An 18,594-nucleotide genomic window follows, 5' to 3' on the forward strand; every position below is an offset into this window, starting at 1 on the left:
TATTGCTGTTCTTTAGTTTTGTTGCTATCCTACATGCCTTTCTTTGTTTAAAATGTCTCTTTTCTCCCTTAGGTATGCGGAGCTTCAGCGCGGCAAACTGGCTTGGTTGAGCCCCGCTGGTAAATGATGGCGCATTAAGAGCGCTATGATGCGGTAAGTAAGCGCTATGCGCAGCGCTGCGAAGTCTTGTCTTTGCTAACCTGTGTTTTCCTTCCTTGTAGGTTGCGGTGTTCTTCAGCGCGAGTGGAATGTCCGGAGGGGTGCCAGCCGAGAGGCGACCAGCCAGGTAAACCTTTTGAGCAGTTCTACAAATGTCTCTAGTGCTTTCTTTAATGTTGCCTCTATCTTCCTCTTTCAGGTTGTTCTGTCCGGGAGGCGTGCAGATTCAAGGAAGCTGTTCTCAGTAGCTGCAAGTGTTTAAAGATGAAGACTGCAGGTAAGATGCTGCTGCTAATGATGTTCCTTTTGTCTCTGTGCAGGTTCTGCTTCTCCGAGGTTCGAGGGAATAGCTGGACACGGAGAGCGTCAAGCTGCAAAGTAACACGAAGCATGTTGTCTTGCTCGGGTTTGGTTTAAATAGCCCCAACAAAATAGTCCAGGTAAAGTAGTCCCTAGGCTACCACATCCAAAACACTAGACCGCATAGCTTGGTTCCTAGGAACCAAGCTATGTGGATGCCTCCATGTTGGCTGACAACAAAATAAGTAGTTCCCAAGCACATGTTTTTCATGGTGTATGAGCCTGGCGCGGTAGTTGCCAGGAGTGGCCCCAAGAGGGTTTTGGAAGAGGATGCCAGGCTCTAGAGGCCCAAGTCCTGACTCCACCTGGCCAATGGGTTTGCCAGAGGGGGTTTTGGGCGAGGGCCGTGACACCAAGCTCATATCTTATCCGAGACATAAGGGTGGATTGAGGTAGAGCTAGTACTTTTCTCCAAAAAAGTGCCTCGATTTTTACCCAGATTGCTTGGTCAATGTTTATCATGGTTTCTCCACCATAGACAAGTATAGCAGATACTTTTTACCTGTAGAAGGCTACGAGTGTCTTGATTGAAAATTTGCCATACTTTGCGGATATACAGACCCTGTCTCGCTAATGACTTGGCTTTGGATTTGAGATCTAGCAACCAATTTTTTTCCGTTGCCTGTTTACACTTTCTTTGATGTAACTGGGTTAAGGTCATGATTTTTGCCTTTTTTACATTAATTGTAAGTTCATGAATGACCATGTATTCTTGCATTTTATCTAAAGGAATCTGCAGGCCGCAAGGTGTTTGTCAGGATGACAATGTCATCGGCATACATTAAACAAGGAACAGCAGTCGCATTGAGTTTTGGTGGATTCATGAGAGGGGTGTAGATGTTTACATCAAAGTCAGAGGTGAAGAGATTGAATAGGGATGCAGCCAATGGACATCCTTGTTTTAATCCGTGCCAAGTTTGTAAAAGTTTTGTGACAAGCCCATCAGAGGTCATTCTGACTTGGATTTTGGTGTTTGAATATAGTAGCTTTGTAGGCTCTAGAATTCCAGTGGGGCAGCCCCATTTTTCAGGTTTCTCCCACAGTAGATCCCGATTTATCTTATCAAATGCGAGATAGAAGTCCACGTATGCAGCATATGTTTGCGTTTTGGCGTACAAAGCTTCGTGTTTGAGCATATTCAGGATCATCAAGTTAACACTTGTCCCTGCGTTCTTGACAAAGCCAGTTTGTCTAACCGCCTGGCGCTGTGCTACTTTGGACCAGGTGTTAAGTTTTGTCAGCAGTAAATTTGCAAAGATTTTTCCTAAGGGATCTAATAATGCCAACGGGCGATAGTTCGAAGGTTCTTTAGTCGGTCCCCGTTTATATATCGGAATTAGTGTTGCCAATTGCCATGACTCAGGACTTGCATTAGTTCTATAGATTAGTTCAAAGATTTCAATGCAAAAGGTAGCCCAGATTTCCAGATTTTTTTTGATTATGGCGTTCGAGAGGCCATCGGGGCCAGGGGCTCTCAAGACATTGAGTTTCTGGATTATCTTCATTATGTCCGTGTGTTCCCATGACAGTGACCATGTCTTATCATTCAGTGTGGTCACGTCTTTATTGGTCGTGCCTCTTTCTTTATATAGCTCTTCGAAGTATGCTACCCAAGCCATTTCTTGGACATCCACTATCATCTTGTCTTTCAATGACAAATTAGGATTTAAGAGGTCCGATAAGCACCGGGTGTTATGAAATTTTAGGGCCCCCAACATGGCTTCTGCAGTTTCTTGTGTCATTTTGGCAGTTTTTAGCCAGTTTTTATATTTTTGTTTAGCTGCTCTGATCTTGGTTATTTTTAATGATGGAGGATCATTTTTAGCTTGCTTCACCATTTTTTTCATTTCTTTCTTTTTTTCGGCTATAGCTTTGTTATAGACAAAATTGGATGTATGAAGGAGTTTGGGCAGAGTCGTTGGCTTACATCGATTCATTATCCATCCGTAGTTCATTTTGGGACGATCATCCATCTCTGTATTTCTGTATATTTCCGTGAGGTGCTGAAGATCAGTTTGAGATATCTCTAGGCGGTTCAGACCAGTATTCAAAGTCATCAGTGGAATTTCTTTTCTTACAGGAATGGCTCCCGTCGTCTTCCAAGCGCGTGTCAAAATATAAAGATCAGTGTGTTAAGAGTGAATGTTTGTTGATTCCGTGACGCATTTGGCTATTCCAATTGAAATGTAAATATAGTACATTGATTGACTCTTACTCCGTGACCGTGTGGGTGTTGGTACAGTGGTGCCTACTGCGAATGCGTCTAATCGATCGAACTTTCTGTCTGTCATCTCAGATGACCATCTGCACGCACGATTCTCAAGCCTATGATCTTCAATAAGTTTCCCTTCTTGATTGTACAGATCAAAGTTGAAATCTCCACATGTTATGAATTCCACTCTTCCATACTTCAGTGTGGTTTTATCGCCGACAGAAACGAATCCATCACTTTCTCAATGTTGTACTTTCTCGGATTGCTGTATAGGTTTATAATACTTATGTGGAGCTTGGGAATTCGAGGGTCTACTTTATTGCAGTCTACCTCCATTGTCGAGCGGTGCACTAATGTAATTGTTGTGAGCAACTGAACTTTGATGAAGCAATTGAGAGGCAAGATCTGTACATATCCTCATATATGAAAAGTCACTATGAGGAAGATTGGAACAAGTATTGCCACAAGCCAATGAAGGTTAACAATGAAGAAAGCAATCCAAACTTGAACAAGTCTCCATATAAGGGATGCCAATGTGGGGGGAAGTTGGAACAAGTGTACCTGGAGTCAAAAGAGTATAACCAGTGAAGGAGTACATATGTGTTATACTTAAAGAGAAAGAGACTTGAAAGATGAATAGAAGACCTGGTGAAAGAAGTGCATCAGGCAGCAAGCTTTTGGGGGGAAGGATACCTGGCAGGAGAGTATACCAGAGGATCTTCCAAGCCCAGAGGGGAGATTCCTGGCAGGAGAGTACACCAGGTAATCCATCTAGAGTTTGTGAACAGAAAAGACATTTTTCAAAAGGGTTCCTTGCAGGAGACCTTCCTTATTAAACCTTTGAGTAATAGAGACACGTTAAGCCATTCTTATACAAACCACCACTACTTTGAAAAGATACTCTTTGCTATTCTTTAGAAGGTGTTGTGTAAAAGACATTTCTACTACTCTTGGTGAGCCATTGTTTGGAAAGACCACCCCTAAGAAAGTGTTAAAACATAATTTCTTAAGTTGCCAAGAGATACTTTGCCATCATTAAACCACAATTGTTTGGAAAAGACACTCCATCATTTTCAGGAAGTGTTCTAGGAAAGACATTTCTACCACTCTTCATGAACCATTGTTTGAACTGAACACATTCAACATTCTACCTGAAACGGTTCAGGGAAACAGAACCATCACCTGGATACAAGGATTATTTTGTTGGATTTATACATTTGGTTGCTGCACCCTTTTTATTGAATTTAAAGCAGAAGCACGGTCCTTGCACATTTTGTTGTTACTTTTTAGTGTGGGAGTCAGATAGGTTTTGGACACAATGATAGCTTGCCTACCTTTTACGACGAGACATAGACTGATCTTTAGTTTTGGTTTAATAGGTAGGGAAACTCTTTAGGATAGGGACAGAAAGGCCTTCCTCCAAACCCTTTTAATATTAATAACTGTGTCTGTCTCTCATATCTGAACCATCACAGGAGAGCGAAAAGAGGGGAGGGAGAGAAGAAGGAGGAAGGGGGAAGAGGAGGGAGAGAGAGAAGAGGGTGGAGGGAGAGAGAGACGAGAGGAGAGAGAAGAGGGGAACGAGAGAAGAGGGGAGCGGGAGAAGAGGGGAGCGATTTGTGCGTGCGTGGCAAGAGATGAATACAAAGGGTAAAAATAAAGAAACGCATGATGGAAAAGGAAACAAGACTCAGGATGAAGGGCTGTAATGAAGAGATGAGCCTGACAATTGCTGCAAGAGGATAGGCGGGAATGAACGCAGGTTTCACAGTTCATATAGGTCACAAAAACACAGACCAGGTTTGTGTTTATCCCTAGCGATGCCACTGTACTCACCAAATTGGAAGTTGGTATAGTTGGGGCAGACGTGGTAGCAGGCACTCAAAAGTCCTTCCATCATAAGAGCCGTGCCCATGGCGTAGAATACCCCAAAATGTTTGGGAATGCCACACTCCTATCGGTACAAAGAAGGATGTACATCAGTATGACTGAGCAGCAGAAGTATAACGGCCTAGGTCACTCCTGCCTTCATACGTTAGCATCCACACTTTGTTACCAAGGTCCCCCCCACAATAGAAAGAGCAGCCATACAACACTCACATTTCACCCCTCACTATGGCTTTAATTAAAAGAGCAGTGCAATGATTTGGCTTCTATCACATATTTTTGGATGTAGAATGCCCACTCTCTCCCAGTGTTCATCATTTATTTATTTATTTTTACATTTGTAAAGAACACAAACCCTGAGGGGCCTGGGTGCTGTTGTGAGACCAGTTACATGATACAATCTTAGCTAACTAAATATTACATTTCACATTAAAGGATAGAACAGCATGAATAGCACATTAAGGACAGCAAACAGTGATTCAGAGGCTAGAAGGCCAGAATGGGTGCTAATCAATTAGGTGAAAAGCCATGCTTTTAGAGCTTTGCGGAATTTCCAGTAGGAGCTCTCAGCTCACTGGGGAGAGAGTTCCAGTGGTTGACTGCCATCGTTGGGAAGCTCGCCCCTCCTCCTTTCGCTCTTTTGGTTTTAGATTGGGTGAGGCAGTGGGCAGAGGTTTGCACCCACTTGTATGGTACGAAGGGTTGATTCCCCACACACACACAGTGGGTTTATGATAACACATTTGATATTGCTGATACTTGCATTGGAGTATCTGATACGGTTAAAAACTCTGGGGATATACCTAGATGCACATGTCCGCAGCACTGTCTCCAGCTATTCATATTATCTCAGACTACTCAGACAGATTTGTCCTTTTCTTTTGAAATAGAGCTGGCCATGATCGCCCAGGCAATTATTGGCTCGAAACTAGATTACGGATGTAGTCTGCTGAAATCAAGAACACCTAACTATACTGCAGACCATACAGAATGGTGCTGTCCGAGTCATACAGGCTCTGCTCATAAGTACTATGTCTCGGAGAGGGCATGGAGACAGCTCCATTGGCTCTCAGTTAGATCCTGTATCTCTCAGGACTTTGGTTATGACCCGTAAGTGCCACCCCAAAGTATTTGAAGTACAGTGTGCTGGTTATCAGAACGTAGGCTTCTGATGTCGAATAATTCCCGTTTGCCTCTCGTGAAGTTTGCAGCAGGTGGGCCATATGGCCCTTGACTACTCAGTTCCAGCTCTTTGGATAGAATTACTGGCCAATTTAAGATCTACTAGATTGCTGCATCAGTTTAAACTCCTGCTGAAAACACACCTTTTTTCATAGAGATTTGTTCTTTTTGATTTCAGCTGTACATGCTCTGTTCAATTGATCTTGGTTGCATGTTTGTCTTGTTAACATTGATTACGTCTTTTGCGTTTATGTGCGCCCCTATTATGCTCATGGTCTGTTGGGTGTGTTACAAATAAATTAAATACATCTGGGTAAGTGTACTTTTGGAGAAGTGTCTAGTGCACAATGGGGTAAGTAGAGTCTGTGGGAGTAGTATGAAAGAGCTACAGTGGATCCCTGGCACTATACATTCTAGCGCTTCCACTGGAACCTAAGAAATAATTTAGTAGCAGCATTTAGTGGATGCAGAGGTTTAGTCTTTGCAGTAGCCAGCTCATTCTATAAGGAGGTAGTGTATAATTTTCCCAAATACAGGCATTTCCTCATTTCTAACCTCTACTGCTTGCAGCTTTCCTTCCTGACTTACAAATTGCTCTTCTGAGGTACACATGGGTTATTTATGATAGGAGAGTATGTGTTTATAATGTGGCATGTTGCACTGCAAAGAGCCCAAGGTAAAATATTTGTGTGCTGAGCTCCGATATCATCCACCATCTTATGAACCTGTCGAGGCTTATGGCATCCAAGTCTGTACATCCCGCTCATTGAAGAACAAGACAGATGGAGCACAACGCTACGTCCCTCTTATATACAACGGTCCACTCTATGAGCCCTCCCCTTTGACGCCCTTGGCAAAGGAGGAGTGACACCTTCCTCTGAATAGAAAAGTTAAATAAAGTAAAGAATACAATATTGGGTATTAAAGCTCTACTGGGTGATGGTACAAACTTTGCTTCCAATCAGGTGGGTGCATCCATTCAAACATTTGGCTGGGACAAGCTCAATGCTGATCGCTATAGTCAAACTCTCTTGGGAAACTTCCTGGTCAAAACTCAAGATGTGGATCTTTATCAGGTATCTCAGCCAGCATTCTTCAAGGATCCAACCAGGTCTGGTGTGGGCTTCTTCGGTTCTTGCCTCCCTTGGCAGGCAGAGGCTATCACCATATATGGCTTACCCCATTTCCTTTCACACAAAATGGAACAAGGTTTAGCTGCAACACTTTCATTGGATTTCTAACTCAGGAATGCACCATAGAACCTCTTTATTGTAATACAAAAAAAAGTAGCAGGCACCCCTCTCTTGAAAGACCATGGCATGATGACCTGTTCTGTGGTCTATTCACACTTTTAGAGTTGGCAGCCTTCGCTTTTAGCTCACTGTACTTTTTACAGAGGAGGAATAAACATTTGCAGCTCATTCTTTGTCCCACCCTGCGGTATACCAACGATAATGTAGAACTAACTGTGCAAGCACAATCGCATAAGGGAGAGGGTATCTTTTGGCTACTGGGCCAATGCCCTCTCAAGGGCACAAACTCACCACCAAGAGGTGGTAACGTATTCAAACATTTCCGGGAAAGCAGCCAGAATTCAGTCAATTAAAACAAAAATATACAGGGCCTCCAGTCAGAGATGGTCTATTACTTTTACTTTCACACCTACCCCCTAATCAACACAGTCCCCGCTTCCTGGCTTGTCAGACTGAGCCGGAAGTTGTAACAAAGTTGGATTTAGTTTCCAGAACAGATCACTTGGAGTAATGTTGCCCCTCATTTCATCGGATGGATCATTATTTGGTTCCCAGTTTTTGGAAGGCTCGGGGGGTCACTGAATTCAGGAAGACCTAAGGGTAAAAAGGACCTATCCTGTAATTTAAAATCACTCTGCATCCATGGTAACATTCCATTTACATTGGCAACACCAAACTACCTATTTCATTCTTTAACAGGCGTTTACATTGAACCTTTAAAGTTGAATACGTTGTAAATCCTAGATTACAGAGTCATGTGTTTAGGATGTTCAGCTTGGTGTTTGATATTTAAATATTCTGTTTTAGTTTGTTTGATTAGTGACCAGGCTTGTCCTTCAATACAGCTCTATGTGTTATCTTTGTAAATGTTGAGATAAAAGGGCATCGTGACATGCCTCTCTGAAGTACAGCTTTAGGAAACTCACGTTTCCACAAGAATTTGACTCCCACCCCCCCAGTCAGTTCCTCATAATCAACCATACTTCATTTTGAACAATGACCCCCCCCAACCCCACCCAACACTGTTCCCTGCCTATGAGGGGCAAACACTAACCATCATCAGTTACCCCATAAGAATGACTCCCTCAGAAGAGTAGTCACACCTCCCCTTTAATAAAAACCCAACGCCTATGAAAAAAATCCTTCATATCACAAAAGACGACCTAAGAACAGCAGTCAAATTGACTGTCACTGCTTTTTTCTTTGGAAAAACAGGCACACTAGAATCTTCATAGTTATAGGTCAAAGTTTCGAATCAAAAGGGCCGAATGACAAAAGGGTCGAGTCAATTCGACCGAAAAAAGGGGCACATTTGTTTTTTTTTTAGGGGGAGGTCCCCCTCACCCCCCAACCCCCGTTTTTGGTGTAAAAACAACTTTTTTTACCTATACTAAAGCAACAAAAAAAAATACATTTAAAAAACAAAAATTAGATCCTTTTGTTTTCGGTCAAATTGACTCAACCCTTTTGTCATTCAACCCTTTTGAGTCGAAACTTTGACCGGACACCAATCTTCATTATTGTCACCTTTCTAGAAAAACAGCACCACTTCCATAAAAGAGCAGCCCTCCATGCTTGAACTCATTGGTTAGCCCTCATTGTAACAGAACGCCCATCCTCCTTGCACCTCAATGCATGCCATAATCGCACCTCAATGAACCCCCTCCTCATATATCAAGGCTTGCCTTTATAGTAGCCCAGGTCTCTCAGTCATTGTACCTGTCCTCCCCCTCACATTCCCTCCTTTCTTCCCTCCCTCCCTCCCAAAATGCTTCCCAGCCTCCTACCTCAAAGTTTATCCTCATCGTGAATCATTGCTCACTGTGAGGAGCCAGGAATGAGACTCGGAAACAAGGGATTCATGGTTTTGGTCAAAGACTTTCATCAAAATAAAAGGGGATGGGGAAATGCTTCTACATCCCTGATCTAGAGGTGTTTCCCTACCTAAAACCAAAACGAAGGGTCTGTCAATGTCAAAATTTCCAAAGCAAATCGGTGTGTCCAAAGCTGTACTTACATTCTAACAAAATTAACTAAGGTGACAAGGGTAATGTCTCTGGCCTTGAGTGGTTTATAAATGTTCATAAAGAAAAATGCGTAACTCCAACACAAAAGATCCAGAGGAATAGAGCTCCTCGTTCCAAAGGGTGGTTCCCCTCCCCTGGATTTCTCTTCCCTCTGTTGTATTTTCAAAGATATCAGTTCCTCGCGTTTCCCTTGTTCCACAATACAATCAATACACAAAACTACTTGGCTCTTTGACTTTTTCTTGTTAAGATACTGGTGTACTTTCCTGCCAGGTTTTCATTCCTCTTCTCTTTGGTTTCACACAGCCTTTTGCTAGTACTGATATATCCTTCCCAGTATCCCTTTCGCTGCCTTGTTTCTTATACACTGTTCAGTTGGTCCTTGTCAGGACTTTCTCGCGTGAATATCTTGCAATTTCCTGATATGCTCTCCTGCCAGGGCTTTCTTAAATGAACAAACTGGCCGCTTTAAATTTCCTGGTGCATTCTCCTTCCAGGGATTCTCTCATGTGGACTCTGCACACACGTCAATACTTGATATGCTTTTATGTTTTCTGTTACTGTGTCTGGTATACTATCCTGCCTAGGCTTTTCTTGTATGTGTATCGCCTACAATCACAAACCTTAAAGTTTTTTACTCTACTTCTATTTTCCCTTTTAACAAAATGCTCACTGGCTTCTTCTCTTTCAAGCACTTTATTTCGTTCAACAGTTATTCGCATGCGGCATGGCTGCCAATACGCACCAGTGTCCCTGCTTCCCTTTCAGGGACTCACTGGCTATTGCTGGCCTACATTATTCTTCCTGTTACAAGCTGGTGGCAGTCGTTCAGTGTTTCACCCAGTCTCGCCGCCTTCACTTCAGGGCTTCTCTGCCTCTTGTGGTTCCTGCTGGGCTCTTCTGCTTCACGTTAGGCTGCGGTAAACACTGCCGCTCAACACCTGGGAACGTAGAGGAGCCCTGTGCTGGCTTCTGGTGTCCCCACAGCGTATTCCCTGTGGCTGTCAGTCTTCTTCTTCTGCCTCCTTGAGCCGGATGGCTGCATGGCACTCTGCAGACCCACAGTTTCTTGGTCCGTACTGAGAAAAGCAGCTTTCTCACTCCAGCAGCGCGACCCCAGTCCGCTGTTGCTGCAGTTTAAATCTCCTGGCTACAGGTATGCGCTCACAATAAATAGAGCGCAGCCTGTACTCTTGGTCTTTTCTGCCCTGCATTACTCGGTTCAACTTCCTAATCCCAGTATTCTTGTAGTTATGTAGGCAGTCCATTCTTGATTAAGGGCAAGTCAGCTCTGGATGACTTATAGGTAGAGTCAGAGAAGGCGTTATATGTCTCACCAAGTCAGATTATGATGACTTACATACCTAGCTTGTTAGAATGTCTTTGGTATCCTTCCTATGTGAATGAGGGGAGGTATAACAATATGCCATTAAGGCATTGGGTATCCTCAAGAGAGGAAGGGGTATATCATGCCGTGTCCGATGGTGCCCGATACGCTTGCGTAGGTTGTGTTCCCCCCGCCTACCCCCAGCCCATGTGAACCTCCCTCATATAGCCACCCACAGGTTCAGGACCAGGGAGCGGCTGCCATCCCCTGGCCGCATGGGAAGAGGTCTTCGCCGGGAAAAGAGTGATGACACCATTAGATTCATCACATCACCCTCGTCGTAAATCAATATTAGTCTCTGTGTTAGAATTCTATCCCTCCTCATACCTCAAAGCTTCCCAGCATCCTATGTTCATCCTCATACCTCAATGCTTCCCAGCATCTTACCTCAATCCTAGCCCTCATCCTTCCCCTAATGCTTGCTGTCCTCCCACAATTCATGCCCTCATTTTACGTCAATGCCCAGATTCACCTTACCTCAATGCTTGTCCTGTGGTGCATCAGTGCCCGGTTGTAGTACATCTCCCTCTGCAGGACAATGAGCAGAAACAGCATTCCCAGCATGATGTAGCCCAGGTTACTCAGGATGTTGTTAAAGGCACTGGCAAAGAGGGAGAAGGCAATGCTAATGTTATAGACATGACAGATGCACACACGAGAGCAGCACACCACATAATGAAGGACGTCTATGGTGAATATGTCTTTACGCCCCCACATCATGGCCCTCAAAGTGAGAATCCTTCACAATCATAAATTTGAAATCAACCACCAGGGTGGGTGTGAGAATGTAAAAGAGCAGCTTGGGGGTGGTTTAAAGGAGAGATGCTTCAGAGACACACCTGAGAGCACCCAGTGGATGTGCGCACAGGAAGTTATAATAACAAATATCCTGGTTCCCAGTCACGTTCACAACCTGCAGGAGAAAAAGAGCAAAAACACCATTAACTCTGCAGCAAGAACTCTGTCGAGTGAAAAGGGTTGGAAAGTTGGGGGATGCAGAAAGCAGTGGTGATGGGGCAGGTGGCCCTCAATGCAAATCTTAAAATCCTACAGTCACACATTTCATCTGAGACACAACCAGTGGCAAGATACCTCACAAGATAACTCACCTTTAAATCACTAATTGAGGAATGCTACTGAAAGCACACAGTACTGCCGTCTAGCTATAACTCCATACAGAAGTCAGTCTAATCTCTGCTAGGCTTCTACCCACTCAGGCGTAATTTGCATCATTGGGTATAATTGGGAATAGCACCAGGTAATGGCAGGGCAATGCCGGAGACAGTTGGCTGGCTTCAAAGGACATCACTGACAAAAAGAGGTTTCTGAGCCCATTTCTGAGCACCCTAGAAAGAGCCATCTGTCTAACTCCTTCCCAGGTCGTCAAATGACCTAAACTATGCTGTGGGTGGCTGCAAAAGGAAGTAAGTTTGTGTGCAAAAAGATTTGTGTTGGTCTGGTGTGTGTTTGCAGTAGCGCAGAAACTGTGTTTAGAAACGTCTTAATCTCTGGTACCTTACAGGAGACTAAGCTTCTTCCAACTCAAGATGGTGCCAGAGGCTTTGAAAGCGAATTGGATATCGGATAGTCCGCTTGTTCGGAACATTGCATAATGTTCAAAATTGCCTTTCATGCAACTGGGTCCATGGGGAAGGTCTTTTCCAGCAGTGCTCTGCCTAAATTGGGCCTAAAACCTGGATTGGCCCCAGGGTCAGATGAAGATATGTCAGGGCTGATGGGGGGTCAATTTCAACATGATGTTTGGGGGCCACACTTGCCTTAGAGCTGGGGAAAAAACGGTGACACGCCCATGGGGTGTTTATAGCACAATTAAGTCAAAAGAATGCAGCAAGGTGGTGACCACAGATTATGGCAGGACATGGAGCCAACAGATGAGACTAAACACTAAATGTCTGGCTGAAAAGCTATTAATGACTCTTTAATGTCCCTAAATTAAAAGGAATATGTTTCTGTGTCACAAGACTGCCAACATGGAGCAGCTGTGCGAGAGCCCACAACAGCCCCTAGGCCAATTTCAAATGAGACGTTTGAAAGGCCACGGCTCCATCACTGATCAGTGCTTTCTGAAGAAGCTCGGAGTTTGCTCAGCCATGGGATTTCATCTGGAGAAGCTTGGCAGGGCGCACCATAGTATTGAGGGCTGCAACCTGCACTTTAACGATTGACTTGTGCACTTCCAAAGCGGAATGCGTAGTGCTGGGTAACCTCATATCCTCTTCCCTGGAGAAGGGCATGCTAAGCCGCGCCGCCAAGAATTTCGCAAGCCTAATATGAAGATTGATGAAGCAAGCGTAGTACGCATTGAAGGCAATGTACGTAAGCCTGTTTCTGAGAACGCGGAGGAGATGCTGCTTTGCAACAAGTAGTGTCTCCCTCTGCACCCTGTGTGAAGGTAGAAATTGTAGTGTATTCCCTCTGCTGTGCTCCGACAAAATAGAACACTGTACAAGAAAGCCTAAAGCGGGAGGGGAGTGAATCATTTTTCACTTGGCAGTACTGATGGACTATCACAGTGGAATTCATTGAAACCTGAGCAGGATAATATAACTAACTAAAACAATAAAATCTGGGGGATTCCTGAAGGACCTGCTTTAGTGCAGAGACCACTCTAGGGGTGAAAGTTTAGACTGAATGGGATCACATTTTAGTGTAATTAATAGATTACGGATAGTTTAGGGACAGAAGGAAGCATGCAAGCATTATCAAAAGAACTGAGAATAAGAATTCAGGGAATCTGAAAACACAAATACTGAAGTGAATTAGAAGGGTATTCACCTATCCAGTGTTAACTTGCTCTCCAGCAGCGTAGCCTAGACCATAGTCTACCGGTGGCCAGCCTCCTGGCAATTAGAGGAGGCTATATATTGGGAAGAGTCGAGATTGGGAGAGTACAACGCTTTTAAGAGTAACGGCAAAGGTCCATGAAATTAGTCAGTCCATTTGTTTGCAGATCTCCAGTAAGCCAGAGTGTGGCCGATTCATTAAATTCTCCCAATCCCCTTCCACTTTGGGTGTGGAATATAGAAGGAGTACTAGGCTGTTGCACAAGGGACACAAATGGGGGTCTTGCTGGGTACTGGACACTCCCAACTGTTAAACAGAAAAATGTTGGGAGAGATTTTCTAAAAGCAAGAAGACCAACCGTTAAGTATTAGGAATGGTGCCTGACTCGCACAATGGTGTCTGTCAAAGCACTCAAGGGTTCACACCCAGAAGACAAAAATCAATAGGCAGTTCCTGGTTATAGGTAAACATGGCTTAACAAAAAGTTACTAGATTAGTAGGGGAGCTGTAGAAAAGGTGTTCTTTGGAATGATGTTGACAATGTACTCCATCAGCAGAGATACAAGTCAAGAATGGCATTGTAGGCACTTGAGAACAAAAGAAACAAAGCTTCCCGGATTTCACAAGGACATTGGTGGCTCTGACTTCTAAATATGTGATGCACACTGTCCAGGAACTTCAGGGAAGCACACAGGCTGCAGAAGAGGTGGATCAGACAATAACCACCAGATGAAGGAAAGGGATCCCCTGGATCAGGTTCTCTTGTTGTAAAGGAACAGAGCTTCATATTCAAGAAAATCAGGACTGCTAGCAATACGGTTTCCTTCCAGCAAGGGTCATCTCCTTTCAGCTTCTATTGGTCTTCAAACTTTAGGCGTACCCCCTGACCCCCACCCCCCCCCCCCTCCATGAGCAAAATGTGGCCAGGCCGGGCCCACCCAAAAATGACAAATGGACAGTAAGTCCAAATTGCTATGAACTATCATGCGCAGTCACCACACCCTACTCTCAGGATAGTCCCTGGGATCCCCCACCTGCTCCCATCAGACTCTGAGCTTCTTCATCCCTCTCCTAGCCCCGTCCCTGGGCTCTCCCAACCCCACCACAAACCCTGGGCTCTCCCCAGCCTGCTCCAACCACTATCCCATTGCTCCCGCCCATCCTGTTCCCACCACGGTCCCTGGGATCCCCTACCCTGCTCCCAGCACAGTCTCAGTGGCGGCTAGTACATTTTTTAAGTGGAGGGGCCTACACATTTCCCCCAGTTATGCCATAGCAACTGAGCATAGCGAGGGAGACTAACCAATCAAGGAGGGTTCGGGGTGTTTTCCCCTCAGGAATATTTTTAAATAATGCGTTAAAATGTTGCATTTTAGAGCATACTTTTTAAAACAATTAGGTATGAAGCCAAACAATTTGTATATGCCACTGGGGTGCTCAGGGGGCAGGCACGATATGTTTTACTGGACATCTACGATAGATGTCCAGTTAAAAAAATACCATCCCTGTCCCCTGGGCTCCACAGCACTTGGAGAGCTTATTTTGGCAGGTGGGTAGGGGGATTGTGCAACAAAGGCATTTTTAAAATGCCTTTATTGTACAACCCTCCTCCCCCCCACCACTCGCCAAAATGAGCTCCAAGGACCAACACAAACACACATTCACACAGCAAGCCCTTTATCATTCACACAAGCACCCATCATCATACACTCACTTATAATACACGCATCCATGCACACATTTAAATGAAAAATAAATTAACATAAACGTACCTTCACCCCTAGTCCTGAAGTTTCCTCCCAGCACTCCAGCTCTTGCATCATGAACAGGAATCGCGAAGCAAGCGCTTCCTGGTTCCTGCACATGCGTGAAGGGGCCTGCGTGTGGGTGCTAAAATGCCCGCTCCAGGCTGCTCTGTCCGTATGTGCGAGGAGGAGCAGGAGCTCCCCCTCGCACATACAGACATGTAGTTCCCCAGCCAGCATTTCCAATGAGCTATGCAAGGCTTGCGAAGCAAAATGCCCCAGCCTTGCATGGCGCGTGAGCATGCGCAGCTGGGGAATGGAACTGTCAAAGGGAAATAGTGTTTTCTTTTGAGAGTTCAGCTAGCCTAGGAGCACTCAAAAAGCAGCAGAGGGAGTTCTCCGTGTTTCACTGGGCTTGCTCCTTGCTCCTCCATAATGGGTGAGGGGGTCACTGGGTCGATGCCCCCTCGCCCATTATGGATGAGCCGCTAGGCTCGGACTGGCCTATAGGGCAATAGGGAAATGCCCCAACCAAAAAAACAAAACGCAAATGTGGGCCAGTTTTATTGGTCAAAATAGGCCACTTTTTTGGCCAATGTGGAGCCAGTTTGATGAGTTACTTCACTATGCAGCTAGTGGTTTTTACCCTTGTTGCTGAATAACTATTCTTTAAGTATCACAATTTGCTTACATTTTGACAAAAAAAGACCCAGGTGGGTACTATTCAAACAGTCTGCCACTAACCGGAATAGTGCCAAATGTTTGAAATGTACAGGGATAGCGATTGGAGGGTCGGAGTAACCCCATCCCTGTCTGTGTTTAGATCTGTGAAGACCCTGAGCCATTTGTTAGTCACGTTGTCGGCATTCCTTTCAGTGGAGACACACCTCAGCAGTGTTTTGCGAGCACACACAAAGGGATGTGGATTGAGATGTCTGGCAGAGCCTCGCCCAGCAAGAACCGGATACCAGTTATTCTGAGAAGCCTTTGTGAGCTTGGAGTCAATCATCAAGTGGATAAAGATCAAAGTTGGCTACTCCCAATGTGAAACCCACACAAGATGGACCAAAAAAAGACCATGGCCAGATCACATCATTTAAACACCAGGCAGTCATTTTGCTCTTGCAAGGGGGAAAATGGCTACTATTGTAATACAATGCATACACCGTGGTCCAATCTCTGAAAAGTAAAGTGTTGTCATCAGCCTGTAACACTTAAACAGTTTGGGTGATCAAACTTACGCCAGGACACCATGCAGCACTTTCGCAGTACACCTTGCTCTCCAGAATTACGGCCCAACAAGGCAGCACATTTAAAAAAGGTTGTCCATCACACACTTAATAGCACAATTTTTTACATTTACGTGGTTGCTCCTTTTTCCAAGCGTTAGCATTTTCATTAGTCAAACAAACTGGCCAGTTTTGATTTAATAACAAATTATGACATGAGTAACCGGTTGCACATTTTTTCTCCAATATGGCTGCTCCATTTTTAAGTATTAGAAGTTTTATCACTGGTCCGACATTCTAGACTTTCTCTGTGCTCAGAGAGACTGTTACTGAGGTCCCTTCACAACTGCAGCTCCTATGATGTGCTGTCTAGTAGTACATGTGGATATGCAAGCAATGGTGCTCCCAGAGCCTAATCCCGAAAGTGTGTTGGGGAGCAAGTTGGTAGAAGCTACAAGATTTATTTTTAGCTACACCAATCAAGTCACTTTTTTTAATGCATCGTTAGCCTTTTGCCCCTGCGTTGTGGGGAAATGAGTACAAATGCATTTAAAATTCCAACATCCAAGCCAGTTAGTCATCGATTTGGCCAATAAGAACTAGCTACTATGGCTGTTCAGCCCATAAATACACATGTGACGGGTATGTGGCTGAAACTGGATGAGGGTGACACCTCAATCTGTGTTTGTATCTAAGAGAATGGATTTTGGCTGGCATGGTCTTGGTCACCTTCCATCTGGCATCCTTTGCTGTGTAAGAGTCTGTGCTCCAAAAAACAGGGTAGCATCTCCTCACTGCAGCGCAGATTCTCCAAAACATACATATCAGGTAACACCAGTTACATTTTGACACTGATGTGGTACACGTACATGTCCTCGACTGTAAAAGAGTAGAATATTAGGATGCTCTTTTCAGAGACAATTTACCAATTAAGTAGCAATATCCATTAAGGGAAAGACTGAGTTTTCCAGGGTGCTCTCTGCTTCTTCAATGAAAAATAGAGAAATGGATTCCAGCAGACAAGAGGACCATTGAAGAGCGGCAGACTCTTACGGTCTCACACTGGTTATAGCAAGCTCAAGAAAATTATTTTGGCTTGGGAGAATCCCCTTTAGGCTAACTAGCTCAATGGTCTGAGAGTTATTAAGCAACCTCCCAACAGTAAGTGGAGGCACAACAAGTAAAGAGGGAACCTGGTAGGGGTGGGAGAACAGAAAAAGGGTGAGGAGAGAGGTTTATGGGTACTAATGAGTATCCTTCGTTCTCCTTTTCTGCAGATTTCGTGGAGTCTGAGGAGAGTCCCTGGGTTTATTATTTTGGCCCTATCCCCCATCTTCACCCGGGAGTGTGGGAGCTTGAGTGTCGAAGGAAACTCAGGTCTGTCACACACGATTATCTCACTGCAGTCTGTGGACCAGTGTCAGCACCTGCTGAATACACTGCAGAAATCTAAACGCCATAAAACCTTTGTGAGTCTTTAAACTAAGGTTTCCTGTTCTATGCATCTTCTGGCTATAATTCATGCTTTTGATCTGCTAGGTTATTCCTACGGCGATGATCCCCAAATAATTGTGCGGCTAGACCTTGCTAAACCGGAATCGGCAGACCAATTGAAAACATTTCCGTTAGCCATTGGTGAGTGGATGGAGAAAAATTGGCTTAAGCTCAACGGTGGAAAAACAGAGGTGTTGGTAGTGGGTACGACCAATCCTCTTTTTTCTGGCTGGAAAGTCTTGGCATTTTTCCTCAGCCTGTTTCCTCAGTGAATAATGTTTGCATGAAAATCTCTCAGTCGCTCTTTCTATGGCTGACCAGGTCTCTCTCTTGCATGCCAAAAAGCTCACTTTAAGCTACGGACTCTTCGGAAAGTCCTGCCATGTATTCCTGTTAAGTTCCATGCCCCCGTTTCCTCCTTAGTCATTAGCAACATTGACAATTGTATTGCCCTCTACCTGGCTCTCCCTAAACATCTCCTGCATCGTCTCCAGCTGCTGCAAAATCAGGCTGTCAGGGCAGTTCTTGGGGTGTCCACATGGCTCCGCTGTTGAGGCTTCTTCACTGGCTCCCAGTGGAGCAACGTATCACGTTTAAGGCACTGTGTACAGTACACAAGGCCTTCAACGGTCTAGGTGCCGAATTCCTTCAGAAGAAGTTTGGAACGTACATACCTGCCAAGTCATTGAGTTCACAGGACCGGAAAATCATACAGACCCAGAGGGTCAGGCTTCCCTGTATGGGCGGGCGTGCTCCCTCAGTGGTGCCTGCAAAGGCTTGGAACCAGCTTCCTCTCCCTCTGCGCAGCATTGAACCGCACCTATTGTTCCGTCGATCACTTAAGACCTTTTTGT

At 44.7% G+C, this 18,594-nt stretch overlaps 1 protein-coding gene across 2 annotated transcripts in view; it reads right to left on the reverse strand.

Moving 5' to 3' along the window:
- The window catches only part of SIDT2 (SID1 transmembrane family member 2), a 546,488-nt gene that overhangs the window by 133,388 nt on the left and 394,506 nt on the right, over positions 1 to 18,594 (reverse strand). For both annotated transcript variants that reach the window (XM_069614482.1, XM_069614483.1), the window contains exons 16-18: positions 11,307 to 11,380; positions 10,945 to 11,068; positions 4,568 to 4,685 (exon numbers count right to left, since the gene is read on the reverse strand). In XM_069614482.1, the coding sequence (XP_069470583.1) occupies positions 4,568 to 4,685; positions 10,945 to 11,068; positions 11,307 to 11,380 (316 nt within the window). The remainder of the gene's footprint in view (positions 1 to 4,567; positions 4,686 to 10,944; positions 11,069 to 11,306; positions 11,381 to 18,594) is intronic.

Source organism: Ambystoma mexicanum, chromosome 9, assembly GCF_040938575.1.
Source record: "Ambystoma mexicanum isolate Mex_15411 chromosome 9, UKY_AmexF1_1, whole genome shotgun sequence".
NCBI classification, from domain to species: domain Eukaryota; kingdom Metazoa; phylum Chordata; class Amphibia; order Caudata; family Ambystomatidae; genus Ambystoma; species Ambystoma mexicanum.